We start from the raw sequence: 24105 nt of genomic DNA, 5'->3' as shown, positions 1-24105 counted from the left end.
ATTAAGAGTACCCTGAATATCTCATTATACGAGCCACACGCCTAGCGGTTCCGCGATCATGAAATCTAACTTCTACAATTAAGCAATTCAACAAATTGCGTATTTTCCTGTTACTACGATTCTACTCTATCATTGCATACTGAATTTATTGCCAACCATTTCTTTATTATATAATAAACAAGGTTTAAAGACTAACCTCAAGTTACTTTGACATGTTCACAATTTCACAAACTTTTTCTTGCAAAGGCTAAACGCAATAACGAACAATGAATTTTTCACTAAATACTTTTTACACCAAGAGTAATAAGTTCATGGAGAAACTAACAGATGGTGCTCACTAGTTTAGCAGAAACCCCATTATCTCATATTAGGAGTATATCTCATAATAGGGGATTCTCCTCTATAACATGTTATTTTCACTTTTCTTTATTTATCTTTTTTTCGTTCAATCACCTATATGAATCCTATCGCACAGTACAATCAATTTTCTAAAATCAAACTGAACGTATCCACAAATTTTTTTAATGCTCTCTTCCTTACCGACCATATCAGTATCATCATTGACACTCGCGGCGACAGGTGACAGCACCCGCTCGCGCGACCGCGCGTGCCGCGGAGTCGCCGCTTGTCTCGGAGCAGTTCGCCGGCCGCCGGCGCGTTTTAGGTGGGGTGGCGGCGGCGAATGAGCACTGAGCAGGCGTGCGGCGAGGGATCGGGATCGCCGGATCGCGGTCGCGTCAGTCGGGTGGTAACTGTCGGGCATGTGCGTGCTCGTCGGTGTTGGCTCGTGAACGCGTGCGCGGGTGGTGGTTGGTCGGTGGTGCTGGTGCACAAAAGGTGGTACTGCTCCTCCTCGTTGTCTCGTCGCCCTCCCCCCGTCTCTGTCACACTCCCTTTCGCACACTCTCTCGCACCCTCGCTGCCCGGAGAATCCCGGAGAAGCGACACGGAAGGCAGCACGCGAACATGTGATTCCGACGGGGGCGGCCAGCGCTTTCCGCGATAGTTTTCTTTCGTATTTCACTCGCGCGTGCTCGTGTGCGTCCGTCCGTCCGTCCCTCTACTGCTCTATCGTTGCGTGCGTGCGTGCGTGTGCGTGTGTGCGTGCGTGCGTGCGTACGGCGTGCGGTGGTGGTTCTTGCCTCGCTCGGGTCGCGCTCGTCCTCGAGATACGTGGAATACCCGTCGCTCGCTCGCTCGCTCGCCCTTCCCTCCCCTTCGCTCGCGCGCTGCCGAGGGGTAGCCGTCACCGTCACAGAAGAGGAGGAAATAATGCTCTGAGACTCGACGGACACGAGAGAGCCACGCGCGTATCATCATGGTCGCTAAGCACTTCGCCTCGCAGGGTGAGTTTCTGTTTTCGCCGGCTGGCTTCCTCCCTTTCCCCATCTGTCTCTGTCACTCAGGAGGAATACATCTGTCCTTCTTCCTCCCCTCCTTCTTCCCTTTCCTCTCTCTCTCTCTCTCTCTCTCTCTCTCTTTTCCTCCGACACTCGGAGTCTCGGAGTTTTCGGAGCGTGCCCCGAATCGTCCCCGCCCCGAAATTATCCCGCAAAGCGACGCGCGATAACGCGCGTAATTCCCCGTCGGCGTCGCGACGCCTTTCTCGCGGACGCAACGTCGAACTCGCAGAGAACGGGTGGATTCCGCTGGGTGGTGCAGTTCGCTCGTAATAATAGACTGGCGGCGTTGCTTGCGTGTACTTTCCACGCTCACCCTCCTCCGTGTTGCCGTACCTGCCACTCTCTCCAAAGTAACGCGGATAATGTGACATTCCTGATAAGAGAAATGATCGGTGATACGGGCGATAACAACCCTCCGAGCGCGATGGCAATTCCGAGAAACGAGTCGAACACAATCGCGATGTTTCTCTCTGATTTCTTAAAAAGAAAGAATATTTATATCGCAATATCTCGGTGTGCACGGTCGCTCCATCATTGCAGCATCGATAAAAAAAGAAAAAATGATACTCTCTAAAAGCATGAGAAACACTTATATAAATCACACGCAAATACTGTCATAATTGATTTAACGATCGTGATAATTATCCTTTCGAGGCACACTGTGAACCAGAGCAAATTCTTGCGGTGTTGCGTGGGAGCCGCGTGAAATATGTAATTTGGGAGAAATAATCATAACAGAGCGGAAAAGAGAGGGTCGATTCGTCGCTGTCTGCCGGCTGCGCCGCGCCGCGTGCCCGTGCGTCGCCGCGATTCGTGACGACCGCCGACACTTCTCAGTTCCGCTCCTCCCCCTCGTTCGTTTTCGGCATCCTGATCGAACGGAGCGGACAGCGGGCGTCTCTCCCCCTTTCCGTTTCTCTGAGAGACCCCGACCGCCCGTTCCGCGAACGTTTTCCATGTTCGTTTATTCGTAGCGCGCGGGTTCCGGGAAAAAGTATCCCCCTCGAGAATTTATGGCCGTAACGTAATAGCGCGAAGTGAAAATTAGCGCTCGCACGTCGTTGCGGAAACTGCTGCGATTATTTCTTTGTAACTATTCCTGCGAATGCGAGGGGAACATTCCGCTCGCTTTCGAAATAGCATTTGGTTATCGTATTGCACCACACACTTTGGAAACGGAAGTTTCGATTTGGGATTTGACCAATGGGAACGTTACCTGCTGCACTTTACATACTTTACCGATTAGTCACATCCTGATCTTTAAATCACGTTTCCAAAGCGCAGTGTAAGTAGTCTGATACGGACTCTGGGCAATCCCCTTTTTTTCATGAAAATAAAGACACATTTCAATTAAATTTATTAGAATCATAATATAATTACACACCCACAGAAAAGATTTCTGGACTTAATGCTATTACTCTTTAATCTATCATAAAATAAGATCGCTATAGCGACAATCATATTTATTATTGAAAAGAAAAATATTTTAATCTTGAATAGAAAATTCGAAAATCTAGATTAAAATAATCTTGGTGCTATCTCATTAATTTTCTCAGGATTTAGATAAAATTTTGTAGCAAGTTCAAAATATTCTTGATTTAAGAATATTGTGAGATCTAAAAGACGTCTTATTCTATTCTTGTAAGAGAATTTGTAGAATCTGCACAAAACGGCCAATATTTATGTGTTGTAATCGAAAATCGGGAAAGTGTTTCTGTGTATTAGCGGATCGAGACGAAGAGAAAAGTCCTATACCGTTTTGCGATATTCGCAATAATAATCCTATACCTCGAGCGGCTCGGCACTCGCCTCCGCGCGCTCTGGATTCGCTTGACTTTAATATTCAATATTTCGATTATTATTACGAATATCGCAAAACGGTATAGGACTTTTCTTTTCGTCTCGATCCGCTCTACTCGTGTACGGAAGCTGGGGCGATCATTACCGGACACCCTGTATATACTTACTTGAGAAATAAGATTCGAGATAAGACATTTCCATATCTTTTAATATTTCTTGTAGAGTATTGCACTTATTCATTGTAAATAACAGAAACACTTTCCCGATTTTCGATTGCAACACATAAATATTGGCCGTTTTATCCGAATAAAGAACGCAGAAGCGTCGAGTCGACGAGCGACCGTGAGAAAATGATGCGTCGACATCGACAAAGCCTACTATAAAGTGGCGCTAATATCAAATTATTCTACATACAAGAACATATAAGCATAAATTTGTATATGTTACTCTTGTCTCAAGACAGTAAGACAATCTTATTTAATTCGAGAGAGAAGAATAGAAATTACTGATTTAAATTAAAAATTGTTTTATTTTCATATTTTTTATACTTGTAATACGATTAAATTAGTCAAGAATATTTTTCGTCTTGTTATCAGAAATCCCTTCTGAGGGTGCAGGTTTCATTAGCGAAGGCAGATTAAATCGCGATTAAGCTCGTGCGTGCTTCCGTTTTTTTTTTTCTTGGAAACCTCGTTTACACTTCTCCGATGAAACACGTTCGGATGTTACGTGTATGAGGAGCACTCGGTGCATCGAAAACGAAGGTGACAGCGCGGATAGACAGAGCACGATAGCGACGACGCGCGAGGCAGCTCGACCTGGCAGCTGACTGACTGACTGCTGTGGCCGATGTCAAGTTCGCGGCTTCCAACTTTCGCCGGTTCGATGCCTAATCGATTTGCGCTCGCGTTCGCGTAATCCCGTTCTCGCGTGCGTGCGGCCGCGGCCACCTAAGCACGCGGACCGTAGACGACGAAGCCGAGGGAAGTCGGTGGGAAAAAGAACCCACGACCCGTTCACGGGTTCACGAGATCAACGACCACACGGTGGAGTTACCGTGCCAGCACGATATTCGTGTCGGCAGTATTGTTACGCGTGAGAAACGCGCAAACCACAAGAATCGTATGCGAGAAATGGAATTTTGTCGATTTATTATCGACGTTTATACATTCGACGCGAGTAATATTTTTCAACGATTGAAAATGCAGATTGTCACCACGCACTGTATATATTTCTTACATTGATCATCAATTTAGCATAATTATTTTGTTTGTATTAAATTAATAATAGTGGTTACGATTATTATCTTTATAATAATAATTTCGTTATTATTTTTAATGTCAGTAAAGACATTAAAAAATAAAATAATAATTTCACGACGGAGGTGTATTATTTTCATTTAACAACTTATCTGACTTGAATTATTAAGTCAGTAAAGTATTATTAAGTTACACAAATGTATCGATTATACTTAATATTTCCGGCATAAAAAGATTACACAAAAGGATAGGTACGCGTGTTGATTTGATGGGCGAAGACTGCGAAAGGATTCTTGTCACAACGCCGACTCCATCTGTACATTCACGGCACGTCTGTCGAAGTTATCACCGCTCTGATAAAACTACTTACAGTATAGTATATTATACTTTACAATATCCGTTTATATACATTCCCGCTACGGATCTTTCGTCGCCGGTACAAAGCAGCCAGTCACTACGAAAAGATGCCGCGCTGACACGTAACGGCGCATGACGCGTAATAACAGCACATAAATTACATGCTGCATTTTATTCCTTGTTGTTAACGTCCTTCTACAGTGTTAGAACTGCAAAACTTCGAGAGAGTTACGTAAATCGATATTATGTTTTGCGTAACCATTGTTACACGTTGCTCCCCGAATATCAATTAATCGCGCGACCTAATTTTCTAAATACAGCCCGCGGACTGTTTGCTTTTGTGTAGCATTAATTATGAATATTATTAAATAATCTCGGATGAGTTTAGCGAAAATCGATGTCTAAACTTGGCCTGGCCAGGTTTCGTCATTTAAAAAAATAATAAAATATTTCATTGAGAAAGCTAATGAAATTATAAAAATTATAGAAATTATAACAAAAAAACTGCACCATCAAATATTTCCTCTCGATTATATTACGTTCTTGAAAGAGTTATGAATTAAGTTTATGAAAATGCGGATGAGTGATTTTTAAATAAATTAATAAATACAGTACGCAGCGTATTAACGATTGATGTATTTCTTGTTTCTAACTCGAAATCGTACGATTTGTTCGGCTCTCCTTTTACTACAGAATCGATACGATTCAGATAGATTCGCATGGGATTCGCGACCGATTCGCGATCTCATCTGATCTGATGCGCCGAGCTGCACCGAATGGAGGAATTTCGAAGAAATTGAATTTCTTCTCGTCGCCTCACGGCAAACTTCTCTCCGGAGATACGTGTATCGCGTATATCGCCGAGGATCAGCCGTTCTCCGGTTCCAATGAGTCACCAGTGACATTTCTGGAGAGCAAGTTTCCCCCGGTACTCTGGTATGCTCGTCATGTGAATCATCGCGCGTTACGTCCGAAAAACAGGAACTATTATACACGGAACTAGTTTCACTGACGTCAACTGATGTTCGTCATCGGGATATATTTTCTCCCGCTTTCTCCCATCCATGAATTCTCCGAATTGCCGGAATCAATCTTACGGTTTGCCGGAAACACGCTCGAAAAATACACGTGACTCGGTATTCCGCGGGGTTGTTCGAATCGTTAGACGAATTCGAGGAAAACTCTGTTGAAGCTCGGCGGAGAATACGGCGGTCTTAGATCTTACCGGCCCCTCCGGCGGGAAGCTTATCCCGCCGGGATCTTAATCCGAGGCGTGACGGTCAATTAATGTCACGTTAAATTAGATTAATCTGCGAGCAGCCAGGATTACCGTTGTTATTATAAATGAAATTATGTGTGCGCGCGCGCGGGCGGTCATGTATCGGGGAATATATATAGCCTAGATAGATAATAAAATCGAATTAAACCGTTTGAACGTCGCGCCGCACCCCCGCGGATCGATTTAACTTGATTACCGCGTAGGCGGACCGCTCCGTCCACGAATAATGAAATTGAATTCGGAAATTGCTCGATGGATTCTTCAGTCGAGTTTCCCCCGCGAGGATGGATCAAGATCAAGATCAAGAAAATTCGCCGAGAGGATCCTCGGGGAATTTCGAGGCGACCGAGCTCTGTTCTTTCCTCCCTTTCGCGCGATCAAACGTTTTATCGCCTCGAGATGCGACGCGTACGGACACGCAGCAAGTACACGCGCGTCTCTCCTTTTCCGTCACGTGACGCGAAGACATGCGTGCGCCACGGCCGTGAGCGTGCCTCGCGTGCACGAAAATTACGCCGTTTCCATGTAAAATACCACTACGTACGCGCGGCAACGATACCCACGTCACACCCTTAAATTGCGCGCACGCGCACGAGACGGTAACCATAATACATGCACTGCCATGTGCGCACCCGTGCCAGCAGTGCATTTTAATTCCCTCCCTTGGTTGCGATCGTTCGTGATCGTGCAATCGTGCGCTTTGTTCTGCATAACGTTTCCTCTCTCCGCTCGAGTTACTCTCCCCCCGATCCCTGATCGCCACACGCGCGATTTAAGGTTTCTCATGTCGTGCGAATCGATCGCGCGTACGTAATCCCGCGCAGCGATTTTGAAATGCGAACAACGCTGGGATTTGCTCAATGATAGAGATTGGCGATTGGGAAACGTATTTATATTTTTGTGTTTGTACGTCTATGTGCGTCTACGGACCACCAAGTGTTTATTTTATTTATCGTTCGTAGAAGCGATGTATATATGTAACTGGAGCCTTTAAATGCAATTGTTGATAATTTTGTTATACACTCGACTCCGAGTGCAAATAAGCGATATCGTGTTACGTTGAAGCCAACTGTTGATAAAACTGTCAGAACTCAGTTTTTGTCATTTCTCCGAAAATATAAATATATGCAGTTTATGTTTTTATTAGATTTAGTGTCAAAATTTGCGTCCAAAAAATCCTCTCGACAAATCCAAATCTAATTTTCGCTTAGTAAAGGTTAAATCAAAGGCAGGACACATTATTGTTATTGTCACAGTTTATATAATTTTATTGCATTTGATTATATTACATTTAAAATTGCATGGAAATGTTTGAAATTTGAGGTTTTTGAGGTTTTGGTACTTGTAATTAAATTTGGTTTCCCGATTGGAGCCACGTTTTTTGTCACTTTGATTGCTTTATATGAAAATGTCTCTATGCAAACAGCTCTTTCAGCAGCGTTCAGGAAACGGATGGAGATTCGCGGTTAGTGATAAAAAGCGAGGCGTCGTTTTATCACTGAATGAAGATAGACGTATAGAAAGAAAGAGAATTAAGCATCAGTATAACTACTTTAACTTTTCCGTGACCGTGCGGGGTATTTCAGTTATCCCAGGAACAACTTTTATATAATATTTTCTTAAATAATGTATTTACAACAGTGACCTTTTGTAAGCCTTCAATAAACATATCTTCAAAATAAATATAAAATGAGTAAAGTACCAAAAACTGAAAAAAATTGGGTAACTGAGTTATCTCGCATGATCTGTGAAGTATATTCCATTAGCACGGTCACGGAAGAGTTGAATTAAAATTGCAACTTCGCGAAAACAATAAGTAATAATGAAGTGTTATTATTTACTCAGGATGTTCAATGAATTTTGCGAGAACTTGATTTGTGAAAATCAAATTCAGTGTAACAAGATTGACGAAAATGTAATTTTACGCTCGACTATTTTATTTAATCTCTTAAGCAGAATTCGATTATACTTTGTATGCATAATTCGTGCTTTATTAATTATTAAAACTATAAATCAAGATTAAATTCAACTAACTCACATGACAAACTTCTGAGTCACTATACACCGTTAAAAATTGTGCGTCCATATGTTAAAATTTTCTTTTGTTGCCATGTTTTGATTACTACTTCAATGTAAAATTAACATACAACTGATATGTTATTATTTTTATAACAATTTGATATGTTACATTAATGTTAACTTCATAACTTAACATTTTGTGTATGTCTCTTAGAAATTGAATATTATTTGAAATGCTTTTAACACAATAATTTTAAACAATCAACATGTCACAAAGTTAGTTTAACATTCTAAAAGAAGTTAAAGTAAATCTTCAAATAATCATGAACTTTGACATATAAAATAATCAAATTTACTAACATTAAATGTTTCTATCAAAAATAATTTAAGTTGAAATAATTACTATCATGTGTTAATATAACATAAAAAGTAAATGTTCATATTGTATGAACAAAAATGTTCTATCAACTTTTCTGATGAGTTATTGTAACTTCTCTTCCATGTAGTTTTCAATTACTTTGTATGTTATTTTTACATCACACTTAAAGTTACAATAACAAAAATAAATGTAAAATATTGTGTTAATTACTTAACATTTCTAGTTTGTCAAGAAGTAACATATGACGAATGAGTTACTTTAACTTAAAATTTAGAGTGGACTTTCTGGGACGTGCAAAAAATGTTAAAATTAACATTTTATTTTTTACTGTGTATTAATAAATTCCGTCATTAGTAAACTATGCTTTACTAATTAGACATGACCTCGAATCAGAAAACAGATAAGTCATGAGGCAAGAATTTCTTCGACTCACAGGTGTGGTAACTGATAAATCTGAAACTTAATCAGAAAATTGTCGTTTATATAACTCTTCGGTATCCGCAATTTGGGTTTCTCGCAAAGATTACTCAAAGTATCAGAAACTATGCAGCTCCATCTGCGTCTCGCGGAGTTCGTCGTTGATGCTTAACCGCGGGTCCAGTCATACTCCCACTAATCGCAACCTTGAAATTACCGCGGCAGCTGGACAGCGCAGGTGCGGTCGAGTGGTTGCAGGTGCATGTGCGCGCGGCCCCGCACCTGCGGAAACTGGCCGGCACGCGACTAGCGTCCCGCGCGCTTGCTCGCGCGCCTTGATTGATCCCCTTCGGGGCGTTTCGTGCACCGTCGTTGTCGCAAATTGATTTCCAGCACGAAACAGTGAAACCTCTTTCGGAAACATCCCCCTGATCAAAATCGTCGCCGCGAATTCGCGCCGTGTAATTTCCGCGACGATCTTCAATCTCGCCGTTTAAAGTCGAAGCGAGATCTGCAAGACTGCGAGTCGCCGACAGAAATGAAAATTTAAATTTCCACGTAGTCACGTGACTGTAAAATTCGCTCACGTATCAGCGAAGTCTCGTGAACAGCAAGGTCGTAGGAGAAATCCCGCTGCTTTATCGAATGCGAATTCGAGCATGGGGCATTTAACGAAATCATCTATTAATTCGCTCGCGGCATAATTGTCACTTACACTGTCGCACAACAGATAGCCGAGCGGGGTTTCCTTTGATGCGTGTGGAAGAGAAATGTAATCCAGATGAAATCCGATATTAGCCAGAAGCGCCGAGCAATGAGCCAAGCTTAATCCCTAAAACGGTTTTACAGTCGTTCAATTACGAACAGTTTTAATCTTTTCCGCAATTATTAGTAGTTTACTCAATCGATTGGTTTATCAAATTTCTTAATACTTTAAATATTCTAATTATCGATATTGGAGTAAATTATGCTAATCGTAACAGCAATAATTCAATAAATATCTGAAAGAGAACATTGAAAATAATTTCATTGCAAAGTTAAGAACTTTAGTTCTTCCAGCAATGCCCGGAATCTCGATTGATTGATTATATTATTGATTAATTAATATTGATTAACGATCTCTTTCTTTTTTTATTTTTTCAGGCTCGGGCCCTGAATGCGGCGTGCCGGACATGACAGTTATCAGCGACATCGACGAGATTGGTATCAATCGGAATCTCCAAGTTCGGTACAGCAGGGATCAGATATACGTATCCTTTGCTCCGCACAGTACAATTGCGCGCGCGCGCGCACACACGCACACACACACAGTAGCCTGTATTCATACTTTGCATTAATACTAAATTACTCTCACCACTCCGCTTTGACATCCGAGATGATAGAGCCGGAGCGAACCGAGTTGGTAATTCGTAGAGTGTGCTTTAAACGCGTGAAATTATGCCAAAGTCCCTTTACTAAATAGACACGTAATTACTTAATGATACTTGGTAATATCTCCTTGCACAAACTACTATATTAACATTATTAAATCAAGCAGTAGCAAGCGAAGTTACTCAGGATAATTGTGACATTGCAATGTCTCTCGATAACAACGCGATAATTGCTAAACTCCTTAATACAATATTTAATAATTATGTTATTCGCGGAATCACGAAATTGCCCAAAAAGATGCAGAAGGATTTTACGAATAATAACTGAAGTTTCAATTTTAAGTTTTAATTTCAGGTTTTTAATATTTTTAGAGTCTTTTTGATCATTTTTTATTTTCGATCTTAATTAAATATACAGTTTTAGGGACAGTTAATTACCTAGTACAATTACAATTAGCCTGATTGCTCCCCGTCGCTCAGAGATCTGTTAGTGACGTGCAATGAGGAATGCAAGGTCCCCGTAGGCTGCCAAGTACAGTTTCGTCAGGTGAAGCCGCACTCAACGATGATGTAGTGTTTGTGCAATTTCATTCGGCCATCTCTTTTTTGTCTCTTTCTCTTTCTCTCGTTCTTTCCTGTTTCACGGGCGAGCCCGATCGAAGGGATGATGGGCAGGTGGGCGACCAGGAAAGGCCAGCCGGTCCCGCCTGGTCTCGTGTCGTGCTCCGAAAAGGAGATCGGCGAAGAATGGGAAGGAAAAAAGGTGAATCGGCCACTACCGGGGCGAGGCAGGGGGGGCGAAGGGTCGACGCGTATGAATATTGCAGGGGTGTGGGCAGGATCGCGCTCCTGGGTCGTCCCGTTGCTATGACGACCCCGGCAGTCAGCTGGCGAACCACCCCCGGGCTTTCCAGACCCATTCATCTCTCGTCGGCTCGGCACCGCCGACGACCCAACGACCGACACCGCGACGACCCACTGTCAACCCTCTCGGTCCGATACACCCTCTCTTCTCCCCCTTTCCCACCTCCCTCTTCTCTCCGCCGCTTCAGGAAACGACACTCGCAGTCGGGCTCGCGATCGAATCGCGAAGCGTTCTTGGCTCGCCGACCAAGCGGTCGGGGGATGCCTCGGTCTCGGTTTTGCGGTCGTCGTCTGGATCTCAGGGTATATCGCACGTATCGAGAGCTTGTGAAACGAGAATAAGAGGGACCTCAAACTCACGATTAAATTACGATCGATTATTTGATCACGAACAATTTGCCGATGAATTGAACTGAAATATGAAGGCGAAGAGCAAAAGAGGGACGAGAGACCTCTTCCAGGTCAAGCAACGTCGCGATGTCGCCGAGTTTAGCGGGAAATTTTTGTGAGAGGTCAAATTCTGGTTGATCAAAATTTTCTACGCGAGAAAAAGAAAGACTGAGATAAAGAGCGTAAAATTAATACTCCACGCGCTCACCGGGAGTTCGCGTGAGTTAACTTCGTCACGAGCGGCGTTTAGTAGGATCACCGCTAATTGTGGGACTAACGTTATGTAATTAACATCGAATACGATTTTGCCTAATCTCGTGACATTTTAATTAAAAGACGGCGCATTCAACGAGCACGAGAAGCGAATGTAATCATCGGCGAACGTAGTCGTCGCTTTGTTTAAGGGGGGAGCCTGCTTTAGAACGTTGAAAATAAGGTATAATTTTACGAATTTTTTTGGAGAAACTATACAGCGGATCATTATAAAACTTTGATGCATTTATTAGTACATGTTTAAAGATAAAAAAAATTATTTTTTTATTTGAATATATCGCCCGTAGAGGTCGTCCTGGAGGCATTGTAAATTGGTGAGCATTCTCCCGCCTCCAAATTTCATCCAAACTGAAAAATTGAAATATTTTCTCATTATTTATGAATTCCCATCGTCGATGAACCTTTAATATTCATAAAAACATTAAGTTAAACAATTACTTTTGCATGAAAAAGGTCAACAACTTTGCCTAAAAATCGTACTTTTGTGTTCTAAGCTCCACCATTTTGGCACTTTTCAACTTTTTTCTTCTCTCTTTGGTTCATCGACGATGGGAATTCATAAATAACGAGAACATATTTCAATTTTTCAGTTTAGACGAAATTTGGAGGCAGGAGAATGCTCACCAATTTGCAATGCCGGCGACGCGGCTGCACTAAGACTTCTCCAGGACGACCTCTACAAGCGATATATTCAAATCAAAAAATAATTTTTTTTTATCTTTAAGCATGTACTAATAAATGCATCAAAGTTTTATAATGATCCGCTGTATAGTTTCTCCAAAAACAATTCGTAAAATATACCTTATTTTCAGCGTTCTAAAGCAGGCTCTCCCCTTAATTAACTTCCTACTGTGATCATGATTCTCTCTTTCCTTCTCTCTCTCTCTCTCTCTCTCTCTCTCTCTCTCGGATGTGTAGCTCCCTAAATGTAGTTGCTTGCATTTCAGCGATATGATATGAAGGACTCTCGTAGATATATAACAGCTCTTGTGCAACCGGAAACTCTCTCGCGACGCTCGAGTTGCGACGTTAGAGGACCAAAAATTGCAGCCACTCGGTTCGCTCCAATTGACGTGTTCGCCGCCGGAATTCAAATACGCGTTGCGTTTCTGTTGGTGATTTAGGTCGCCGACAATCCGTTTATTAGTGAACATTTCCTCGTGCACGACGACATCCGGATGAGACGTGTGGGAGGACGTGTGCTTAGCCTAGTCTTCCGTCGCGTAGATGAGAACGGATTAACGCAGAAAAATAACACTTTTATATAAATACAATGTGTAATTTTCATCGTTACATCGATTCCACGGTATACCAATGATTCTAAAACCGGCGTCTTTAAAATAAGTTGTCTTCAAAATGACTGTGACTTCGAAAGAGATATTCTGTAAACGCCATTATTTAATCAATTTAATGATATGAATGACGCTTTTATTTAATGAGAAATGCCCGAGTTTTCTTTTTGGGACGCTTGAGACAGATAATTCCTGATTCCACTGTAATTTTCGCGCGCGCGCGTGCTCGTAAGGTTCTCGATTGAGAAACGTTCCATTTAACGAAAAGGTCACGCATGCAAGAAGCGAGACTTATCTCCCAGAAGTCAAGCTCTGCACCATCGCACATGTGTTTCTTCTGGTATTTTTTTGTCGATCTGTCTGATGTAATCGAAGAATTAAACGGCTCGTAAAGCCATCCGCGTCCCTCGGCTCTTCCAAATCTCCGTCGTCGAGCGCTTCTTGTCGCCGTCGTGGACGAGAATGAGATTCACAGCTGGCGAAGAACAGCTCTCGGCGCTGCAGGCGTGGAGAGCTTCTTGCACGTACAGTGAACTGATACAGCTACTATCCAATGTCTAGTAACGAATGAAAATCGTGCAAACCTAAAAAAAAGTTATTATGAATGTTAGCTGCCTTCTATTGGGTCTCTCTCTCGAAGGAAAAGCATTTTTATCTCAATTTCAGCAAATAAAGTAGATTAATTAGCGATCCTAGCATTCTAGATCCTAGATCATGATAGATTAATTAGCTTCAGTTTGCGTGAAAATGTTGCGGAAGCTATTCTGCCAAGGATTCACTTGAGCGATAAAAAAAGCAGTTGTTTCGACTACAGCTGGCACCGTAAAATTAGATTAACTATCGATAGTAACAGCTAGTCAGGTCGTAATAGATTAATCAGCTTCTTTCTATAAAAAACCGTTGATGGGACGTTTTATTCAGGCTAGGATTTGCATCTTGATCCGGGTCCCAGCGCGCGGCTGGGATCCAGCATCTGTCCAGGACCTGTCGCCTGCTGCACTCTCCGATGTAACAGTAATTAGCGTTTGACAAGCGGACAAAAGCACGAGGCGAGTCCGCCACGCCTGCAAGAAAACACAGGCGTACGAAACATCAGTGTCGGCAAACGGCAGCTCGGTGGTTCGCCGGCCTCGTGAAAGTAGGTTGCTCGAATAAAGGTTTAAGGAACCGGCGAACCAGAAGGCAGTCAGTCATTCGTTGCGCGCGATAATTAACCGCTTTTCTCGGTGGTGTCTGGCAACCCTTTCCAGCGCGAGTGCCCCAATTCGTTCGCATCGATGAATATTTCTCGGCAACCCTTCTAGACATTCAGCCTCTCTCTCTCTCCCTTCTCTTTCGGTGCGGAAGGTGCTGAAGATCGCTCCCCTTCGTCCGTCTGTTCCACCTTCACCCTCTTCCCCTCCGTTCAACCCCGCGCGACGAGTGCAATTCGAGCCGGCTAAGGGCGCTCCGCCAGCGAGAGGGCTTAACGAGAGCGAACTACCCTCTTCGCGCGCGCATTCGCGTGCCCGCGCACGTTCGTGAACGTGGTGTCGTGCACGTGGGGAAACACGCGAGAAAGAGGATCGTACGACATCCGGTTCATCGGCTCGAGGTTCTTTCCGCACTCGAGCCACTTTCCGATCTTGCATGCTCGGCTAGATTGAAATGCAATCGAGATTCTCCCTCTTTCTCGGATTCTCTCTGTCTTTCTGGAGTGCCGTTTCCGCATGCACTCGTGCCAGGCGACACCCGCCGTTTATTACTGTCTGAAATCGTACGCGCGCATTCGGGACCACCCGCTTGATTGTGCGATTGACACGAGGACCATCTCGAGGGGGAGGGAAATGGCCAGTTAATTCGTTCCGAGCGATTTGCTCTTGAAGGCATTTTTCATTTCTGCTCATTACGTTGTCCTTTTCGATCTTTCATGCTTGATCTAATTCTCACGTGTACCGAAAAATTATGTCGAGCAGAATAAGACGTTGGATCAAAGGTAGCTGATGAATAAATTTTACTTCTGCGTTTCAATCCACATTTATCAACGTACGATCAGAAATCATTTTCCTCTGTCTGGAGCGCCAAAACAAAGATGTCACTTTATTCAAACTGCATCAGTCTTACTGATTCTCTGCAGGAATCAAATGTAACAGCAATAACAGACATAACAACAGTAACATAAAATCTTGCAGAAACTTCCGCTACGTAGAGGTCCAGAAAGCGATGCCGGAATCTCGCTAAGCGTTCCTGTTGAAGCGTTAGATCGATTGTTCGATCGCGCCTTCCATTCTTCCTGCACGCCGGTTCCTGAAGCCTCCTACTCGATCTGGAATCTCGTTAAAGTACGGTCGAAGCTAATTACAACGATCCGGTATAGTTATCGGGTGTGTGCGCCGGCAATCTCGCGAAGGAAATTGAAAGTTCCGACCCGTTCTAGGAGATCAGCTCCCGAAATCGACGAGTGGAAAAGGCGGCCGCACTTCTCGACTCTTTGGCTCTCCGAGTAAACTCCGCCAGTGGACGGACAAACCGTTTGTAATTAAGCCTGAGGTTTCGGTAGCGGCGAGAACGTAAATCAAGAAGCTGGGCGATAGGCGACACGGGGGCGCGTCCACGGGGTTAATTAAATTGTTAGGGCCTCCCTCGTCGGTAATAACGGGTTTCACGCGATAGAACTGGTATCGGGCACTAACGGGAAACCGAAACCGTTTACCAGATCGGGACACTTTGTGAACCTTGTAGGGAGAAATGTTAGCATGCGTGTAACATTTCTTTCACTTATACTTACACTGCATTGATTCCGAGGCGGAAAATGGGATGAATATATATATGTTAGCACTAATTAGCATTGATACAGTTATTTATAATATTATATATCGTAATAATTTATTATTTCTCTATTTATATAAAAGATGCGCAGGATTAATAAATTATTTCCAAATTATTTATTAATTCTAGAATCTTAAAAATAATTATGATACCTAACGTATATATTTAATAATTAGTTCTAATAATTATTCACTAAGTAATATATATAGATTTTTAATTAATATTTAATTTCTTAATTACTTCTATGTCTGTATCTCATTGCAGTCCGTTTTAATTATAAAACCATAATTCTTGAGGGGACAGTGTTTCGTTTTAAGAAAACTTCTTGCTTTCATAATTCTTCAAAAATGCAGAAATGCAAATAAATTATTATTTACCCGATTTACTTCTATGTACTACATATCTTTTTTTCAAATGGCAATATTCAGGCGCTAAGGGATTAAACTTTACTATCGGCTGAAATGAGTTTCAAACCTCCGGTCGTAGATCATCACCCTAGCCGGTCTCAAATGTTACAGAAGGGTACAGTTATAGGTGTACCACCCCCTTTTGTTAACGGTGCGGCTATGAGTCATCCCTCTTATGGGCGACCCCCCGAGCCTGACGTCATTATGCGCGGAGCACGTCCCTCTCCCCCTTGCGCCAGCGAAATCATGTCATCTTCGGATTATTATGCAAGGGATGCTCTATTCTGTTCTCTCTCTTTTCCTTTCTCTCTCTCCCTAGAGATTTTCTTGGCGATATTCCTGCGATCGTAGAATCGTACGCTGCAATTCCGAGTCTGTGTCAGCATGAATATTATTTTTCAGAACTCACAGCTGTTACTGCATTTTTATGCACCATGTTACGGAGCGATGCTCAGATAAATTTACTCCACTTGGCGAGGTAAATCTGACCGGGTTCAATCAAGCTCGACCGTAATGAAACCGTCGAAACTGTCGATCTCCGTATCTCGAGTTACAAGTAATGTCGATGAGGGATGAAAGCGAGATTCCAAATTAAGGTACGAAATGAAGTAAGCAAGATTCTGCGCACGGAATTATTTCTCCTATGAATCTTGGCCTGATTTCGCTTTGGCAACGTTCTGACTGCATTAATTAATTACGCCATTTCCAAGCTAGAAACTCTCGGTAAATCACGAGATTAAATTGGATCCGCTCGCGAACTGATTAAAAAATCCATGGTTAATGGTGCGCGCTCGCGAAATACACCCTGTAGAACTCGGCGACGGCGTTGCACGCTTGATTACCACCGGCACTTTTCCCCTTTACGGCGCAAGCAATAAAAGTGGGCCGGCAACACAGCTTCCCGCTCGCGCTTCGCGGAAAACGTTGAAAAACGTCGAAAAGGTCACGCGTTCTTTCCTTTTTTTTCGCTCGGTTTGAACTTATTTTCCGCATTTTCTTTTATGCTCCCCGTGTGTGCTGCACTTTACGCGAAGAGCCCGCATCGATGACGATCCCTTCGTCGCATTGTGATGCAAAGGGCGCGTTCACGCGACTGTGAACGCGGAAAAATGTCAGCGGCACTTTTCAGTCGGTGGCGCCCACGAACACACACACATACACGATGATGTAGTAGTTAATATTCAACAGAGACTGATGAATGTTTAATGAAGCGCACCGCTGGAACCGCTATATTCCTTAACACAGATGTTATCACAGACGTACACGGGATCCATCTTGGTGGCTGTGAACCCGTACAAGGAAGTGGACATCTACACGAATGTGAGTTATCATATTATGTAATTATATTATTATTTAAGAAAACGTTAATTGTAGTATTTATATCATAGTGTTAGATAATTTGTGTATTAGATAGATCATTTTATTTTGATTATGTATAGATATTTTATTTTGCAGTTAGGTATTATATAATTAATTTTAAATCGATATAATTAGATATGATTAATGTATTGCGAAAAATGAGAGATATCGAGATGGAATCACGTGCGATTGAATAGCACGGAGCGTGAATTTTAGAAGACAACAAGATATCGAGATTTAAAAGGCCCTGTCTCTCTGCTTTTCACGCTCTTTATCATACTTTAGTCGCATTGTTACTATTGAAAATAACATGCAAAATAAAATCAACAGAGCATTATTGCCAGAACAATAATAAAACAATAAAAAGCAATATATTGGAGTACATAAAAAAGATAAAGTATTGCAAGGATTACACGGGGATTGACGTAAGAGTAGCATATTACTACGCAATAATGTTTATCGCATACAACAACGGCGTAAGCGGAAGACTAATACCGATCGCTCTTGGCGATTTTGACAAAGTTATTTCTCCAGCGGTCGGCGTGTCCTACCGAATCGAGATGCAGGAAGAGAGCGAGAAAGAGAGAGGAGAAAAAGAACGTATTCATTCAGGCGAGGGTACACGGCCGACACGACGAATATTATCGGCAGACGACGTGAGATCGATAGGGGCCCCGGCCGGCTCGATGGATTGCCGGCTCGTGTGCACGAAGCGCGCGCGACTGCGTTTCCTGCGGCTGACAAAAACCGGAAGCACCGGCGAGGAATAGTAAATATCAGGCACAATGCGTGACGCTGTCGCCCGCGATGGAAGGCGAAGGAAAAAGGGATGCGTACTACTGTGCACGTGTCAGTCCTCGGCCCTCGGAGATAAACCGCTCGCGAGCTGAAAGATTAAAACTGCTGTCTCGCTATCTTCCGACGCACTTTTGCATGCGGTAATCCTCCCTGTCTCTCTCTCTCTCTCTTTTTCTCTCTCTCTCTCTCTCTTGCTCTTTTTCAGAGAGTCTTTGTCTCCTTCTTTTTCTTGTGTCAGCAACGGTGCATACGAAGAGGAAAGGCAGCTGCGGTCTGTTTAACAAATCCTCGGTTTGATAATGCAACGTAAACGTCGCGAGGAAGTTTCGCGACAACGATTTTATGAAACTTTCATGACTCTCTGAAATATCCTTACTCGAAATGAAATATAAATAAATTAAATCGACAGACAGTTTATATCTGTGTGAGTTTAGTATTCAGTGGAAGGTATTCAGGAACATTGCGACAGAAAGTTAGACACCAACATTTCCATATCTTAATTACGTTCTTATGAAAAAGATAAACAAAACTGAAAAAATTTAAGAAAGAATACAGAGAGAGAGATAGATAGATAGATAGATAGAGAGAGAGAGAGAGAGAGAGAGAGAGAGAGAGAGAGAGAAGGAGAGAAATGATCTTTTACTTTTTATTATATTACAAATGGTAGAGGAAAGTCCTCGATTATGAGATACCATATCGATTTTGCCGAATGTAAGGAAATCTATAGGCAGAATTTAAAAATGTAATACGTTATCTTGAAGAGAATTTAATAAGCTTTAGGTTGGTGAAATGAAAAATCTAATTTAAATATTATTGTTTCTGAAAATTAAACAAATTTGAAAAAAGAGCTTTACGCAGGATCGAGAAAGTGTGCTCCTAATATAAGATACCTCGAGAAATCGGTGTTAAAAGTGCAAAATACATTATTATTGCAATTAAAAAACTTTATTAGATAGTTTTATAAAAATACTGCTGCCACAGCCTTCGCCAAATCTTCACGATTCCACTGTCGACGCATCCTCGTTTCTCTAACCTCCATAGTCAGATTATATAAAAATTAAATACACAAAAATTCGTAATACAAATTCGTATTAACGTTTCTTTAACCTTAAGTAGTATTTTCTTTCTTTTTATTATACTGCATAATCTTCATATTCGAGCAATAATTATCTCATATTAAGAGTACCCTGAATATCTCATTATACGAGCCACACGCCTAGCGGTTCCGCGATCATGAAATCTAACTTCTACAATTAAGCAATTCAACAAATTGCGTATTTTCCTGTTACTACGATTCTACTCTATCATTGCATACTGAATTTATTGCCAACCATTTCTTTATTATATAATAAACAAGGTTTAAAGACTAACCCCAAGTTACTTTGACATGTTCACAATTTCACAAACCTTTTCTTGCAAAGGCTAAACGCAATAACGAACAATGAATTTTTCACTAAATACATTTCACACCAAGAGTAATAAGTTCATGGTGGAACTAACAGATAGTGCTCACTAGTTTAGCAGAAACCCCATTATCTCATATTAGGAGCATATCTCATAATAGGGGATTCTCCTCTAATTTGAAAACTAATTTTACTAATAAAATTCCGCAAAGATAAAAAATTTATCCAATTCGCTATAATTAAGAACAATACGCGTGATTACCGACATTTGACATCTGACTGTCAACGAGAGGCTAAAAAAGAGAGAGCTGAAACGTCAAGTGCAGTTGAAGTACGTGTTTACGATAACAGCCGCAGGAAGGGGTTGAACCGCGAGGTCTCCCTCACGCGGGCCCGCCATGTATCCGGTGGTTGCAGTGCACTTCCTCGTCGCGTGCACGCGTGCAATTCGCGTGCGCGCGCATGCGCCCGATTATCGCGGTGTGTGAGGTCGTCTCGCGGGGACGAAGAAATCCGCGCGAGGTGAAGCGCTTTTTACCACCGCGGTCGGTCACTGGAGGCCCGAAAACAGGAAACGGAAGCCGCGGACGTGCTTACGCCGCGATAACTCGGCAAAACCCGACGTGGCGCGCGGCTGCTTCGCGACGGACGGATTTTTCTAGGTCGCGCCGATGGCGACGCGAAAGCCGCGCGATAGGCACGCTCGACTTGTTCCCTTCAGCCCACGCCGCCGGTTACGATAACGCCAACAATTAGTGAGCGACCGAGCCGCTCATTTGCGCGGGCCCTTATCTGCTCGGCGACGAGTTCTGTTCTCAACGCGGCGACGGCGGCGACGGCAATCGAAGGCGAACGTGTCGAGGGCAATGCATTTCCCCCTCGTTCGCGTTTTCCCGTTTATCTGGTGGCACGCTAAGTGCACGCCCTGTGATAATCGAGCAATGCACTTTATTTAGCAGTCCCTCTATTTATCTCTGTTTGTCTCTCTCCCTCTCCCTCTCTGTTTCCCCTTCACATCCCTTCACATCTATTTTAGGGTGCACGTGGTTCCGCTGCTTGGCCCGCTTCGCGTGCCGCGGATCCATCGTCGATACGGTCGGTGAACGGTGCACCGTGATCAGAGAGCGAATTATTTCGATGGAATACTAATAGCAATAATGACAGCCACTCCGTTTGCGGAATACGCAAATGAGGGGAAAGAATATAATCCTGCATGCGGCGAGAAACAGGTTTCTCGGAAGAAAAATTCTCACGTGGAAAACCAAGAATAGAATAAATCAAGAGTAATAGATCGTAATCTAGATGAATTTAGACTTTTTGAGGAAAGCCGAAATTTGAAAGTTTATATGGAATAATTCTAATGGAATTTAAAGTCGATGAAAATATTTTGATAAAGTTAGTAAGACAATACTTTACGGATATTCCGTATCTAGAGACGAGTGTTTATATTATTATTATTATTACCATTATTATTAACATTTGATATTATGTATTAATTATTACATTTTATTATGTATTACATTAAGCTTTTGCTGGATAAAGGAGGCGTCGTTTTTCTCGCGCGGCATGTATTTAATAATCTTTTACGAGGCGAGGGAGAGAAGTTCGGGGAAGAGACGTTTGTGCTTGCAATTTCGCCACGTGAAGCACGAGAAAGAGGAATGGCGGACCTCTTCTGGATTTTAAAAGAAACGATCTTCAAATATTATTCTGTGCAGTCGCGCGTTTACGTCGCAGCAAGCGCCGTGCAGCGATGCGTGCGAAGCGCAAATTGGATTGGACGGTGGGAACCGCCGGAGTTGGAGTGCAGCCCGATAAAATTTACTTTGTCTCGTATTCGGCCACGGGTTCACGAGCCTCGGACGCGCCGCACGTTTTATTGCGCCTATCTATAAACACACACGATGTGTACTCGTCGGAGAGGGTTTTTTAAACGGATGACGCGGTAAAATCGAGAAGAAGAGGAATCGGCCGTTTTTATTAGCGTTCCATCATATCTCGAGGCTATATAATCTCGATAACTCGAATTCCACTCGAATTAAAATGATTTGAAGTGACAACAATAATTTGACGCAATAAATGGTAAAGTTAACAAACAAAATTTGGAAAGAGGAAAATACGCAGATCAAAGCAGATTAACGTGACCGCGTGTTATTCTTTCCTGGACATCTGCGTGCTAGGGACATTCACGCGTGTTTTGCGGGGATCAGCGGGGGTACCGCCGACCAAGGTACCAAGGACCCCTGCCGGGGCCAGAAGGAAAAGGGTGGCACGCCGTGGTGGTGCACGCCCCATGTTATTGATCGCGCCGAAGCGCGCGGATCGGATTCGGGACTCGCCGTGACTGCCCGGTCTCGTCGCGGAGCCGACAGTACACGTTTCAGTGTCCTGGGTATCCCCCTTCGATCCTTGGGGATGAGGATCACAATGATCTAGACATAAATCGCGATCTCGACTTGATATATTCATTTATAGTGAACATTATAGTAAATGTAACAAATTTCATGACGTGTACATTCGAAATTTGCGTTAACGATATTTATGGCAGATTTGTTGAGGGGGTAATTCTGATTTTAGCTTAAATTTCTTTAACTCTTAAGGGGATGCTGGAGTTGCTAGTGAACTATTTTTTCACTATAGCGATGGTAATTGCAGTTTCGAAAATTCTCTTTATTGCTTGTGCAGAATAAAAAATCCTTTTCCACAAATGAAGTATAGATAGAAAGAAAGCCCGCTCTACAGGACTTTATATTCAAAATGGAAAAAAGTTAAAAACTTGCATTTGTCTTTTCTAACTTTTTTCCATTTTGAATATAAAGTCCTGTAGAGCGGGCTTTCTTTCTATCTATACTTCATTTGTGGAAAAGGATTTTTTATTCTGCACAAGCAATAAAGAGAATTTTCGAAACTGCAATTACCATCGCTATAGTGAAAAAATAGTTCACTAGCAACTCCAGCATCCCCTTAACTACCTTTGATATTTTTGGCTACGTAACTATCTTCATGGGATAAAAATTTATCGCGTGAGTTATAAGCGGATATTGCATGCGTGGGATAATTTTTTATCGCACGTAGTTAGGAGTTAAAAACACGTGAAAAAAGTTTGTCAAAATTGTTGATTAATAAAATATAAACGCGGATTGCAGTCATGGTGGTTCGCTGGTGGTAAATTTGCATATTGTTTCTGTGTAATTATCATACGTGTTATATAAAATTATAATGGGAAGTTTCATACGATTGTGCAGCGAATATTTTACACGCTTTTATTGCAGACTCATCAAATCTGACAGGACATGCATACATCGGACACTTCTAGCGAAAGAACTAAACGCGCACTATATTTGATTGATTGATATCGATTTCATCGGTTTCATTAATTTTGTTTTTCAGCGCATTTCCATTTTTACTTATCATGCCGAACTTCCCCGAAACGATTTTTCTTTTTTATCGTAATTTTTTATTCGATAAAAACATTATTCGCGCTCGATTCACCATCGCTCTTCATATCAGCAATATAAATTTGGCGCCTGGTTTTAATGCTAGTAAAAATTTAGTGACACACGTACCATTTGTGTATTTTACCAGATTTTATTGCACTATCTTTTTTACACAGATTGGTAATATCGAAATCGAACGAGCATCGACTTGTTACTCGAATGAGCGGAAATTGATGTGATTTCGCAATTTTTACCGTTTCGTCGTTACATCGTTACGCGATATCGTCGCGTACACATATAAGACCGCTCCGTTGATCGATAAGTAAACAAATATTTTGCTCTGATTGATGTCGAGGTGGATGTTTGACACTATCACCCGCAATCAAAGTCGCGCAAATAGTTGCCGATATTAATGGGCGGAAAATACAAAGAACTTGTCTGGGGCTTTTATTAACTGCACTGATCGCGTCGATGGTTGCATGACCGTAATGCGATTACATGAACGTTTATTGTCCCAGCAACGCAGATAACAGCCCTGACATAAAAATTCTATGCATCCCTCGTCCCTTGATCGACGGAAAATTTAATTATCTTTATTAATTATATTTAATTACTCATTATATTATTACATTGTTTTAGTTTTTCACACGATGCATGTATGTGTGTGTAATAACTTATAATTCCCACTATAAAAAGCTTATAGTTATTGTTAGTTGGACAGTGGTACAATGACGTTAATTTACAGCGACTTTCAGCATCAACAATATTTTTATAAATCTTTGTAAACTGTA

The 24105-nt window shown here is 42.3% G+C and overlaps 1 protein-coding gene across 1 annotated transcript in view; it reads left to right on the top strand.

The window, feature by feature from the left end:
* Positions 1-415: 415 nt before the first annotated feature.
* The window catches only part of LOC105278003 (myosin-VIIa), a 47231-nt gene continuing 23541 nt past the window's right edge, over positions 416-24105 (top strand). The window contains exons 1-3 of the mRNA XM_011336775.3: positions 416-1346; positions 10057-10163; positions 17575-17637. Of these exons, the coding sequence (XP_011335077.2) occupies positions 1319-1346; positions 10057-10163; positions 17575-17637 (198 nt within the window). The 5' untranslated portion in view covers positions 416-1318. The remainder of the gene's footprint in view (positions 1347-10056; positions 10164-17574; positions 17638-24105) is intronic.

Source organism: Ooceraea biroi, chromosome 1 (assembly GCF_003672135.1).
Source record: "Ooceraea biroi isolate clonal line C1 chromosome 1, Obir_v5.4, whole genome shotgun sequence".
Taxonomy (NCBI): domain Eukaryota; kingdom Metazoa; phylum Arthropoda; class Insecta; order Hymenoptera; family Formicidae; genus Ooceraea; species Ooceraea biroi.
The sequence above is the reverse complement of the archived record's forward strand: the minus strand, read 5'-3'. Positions and strand labels throughout refer to the sequence as shown.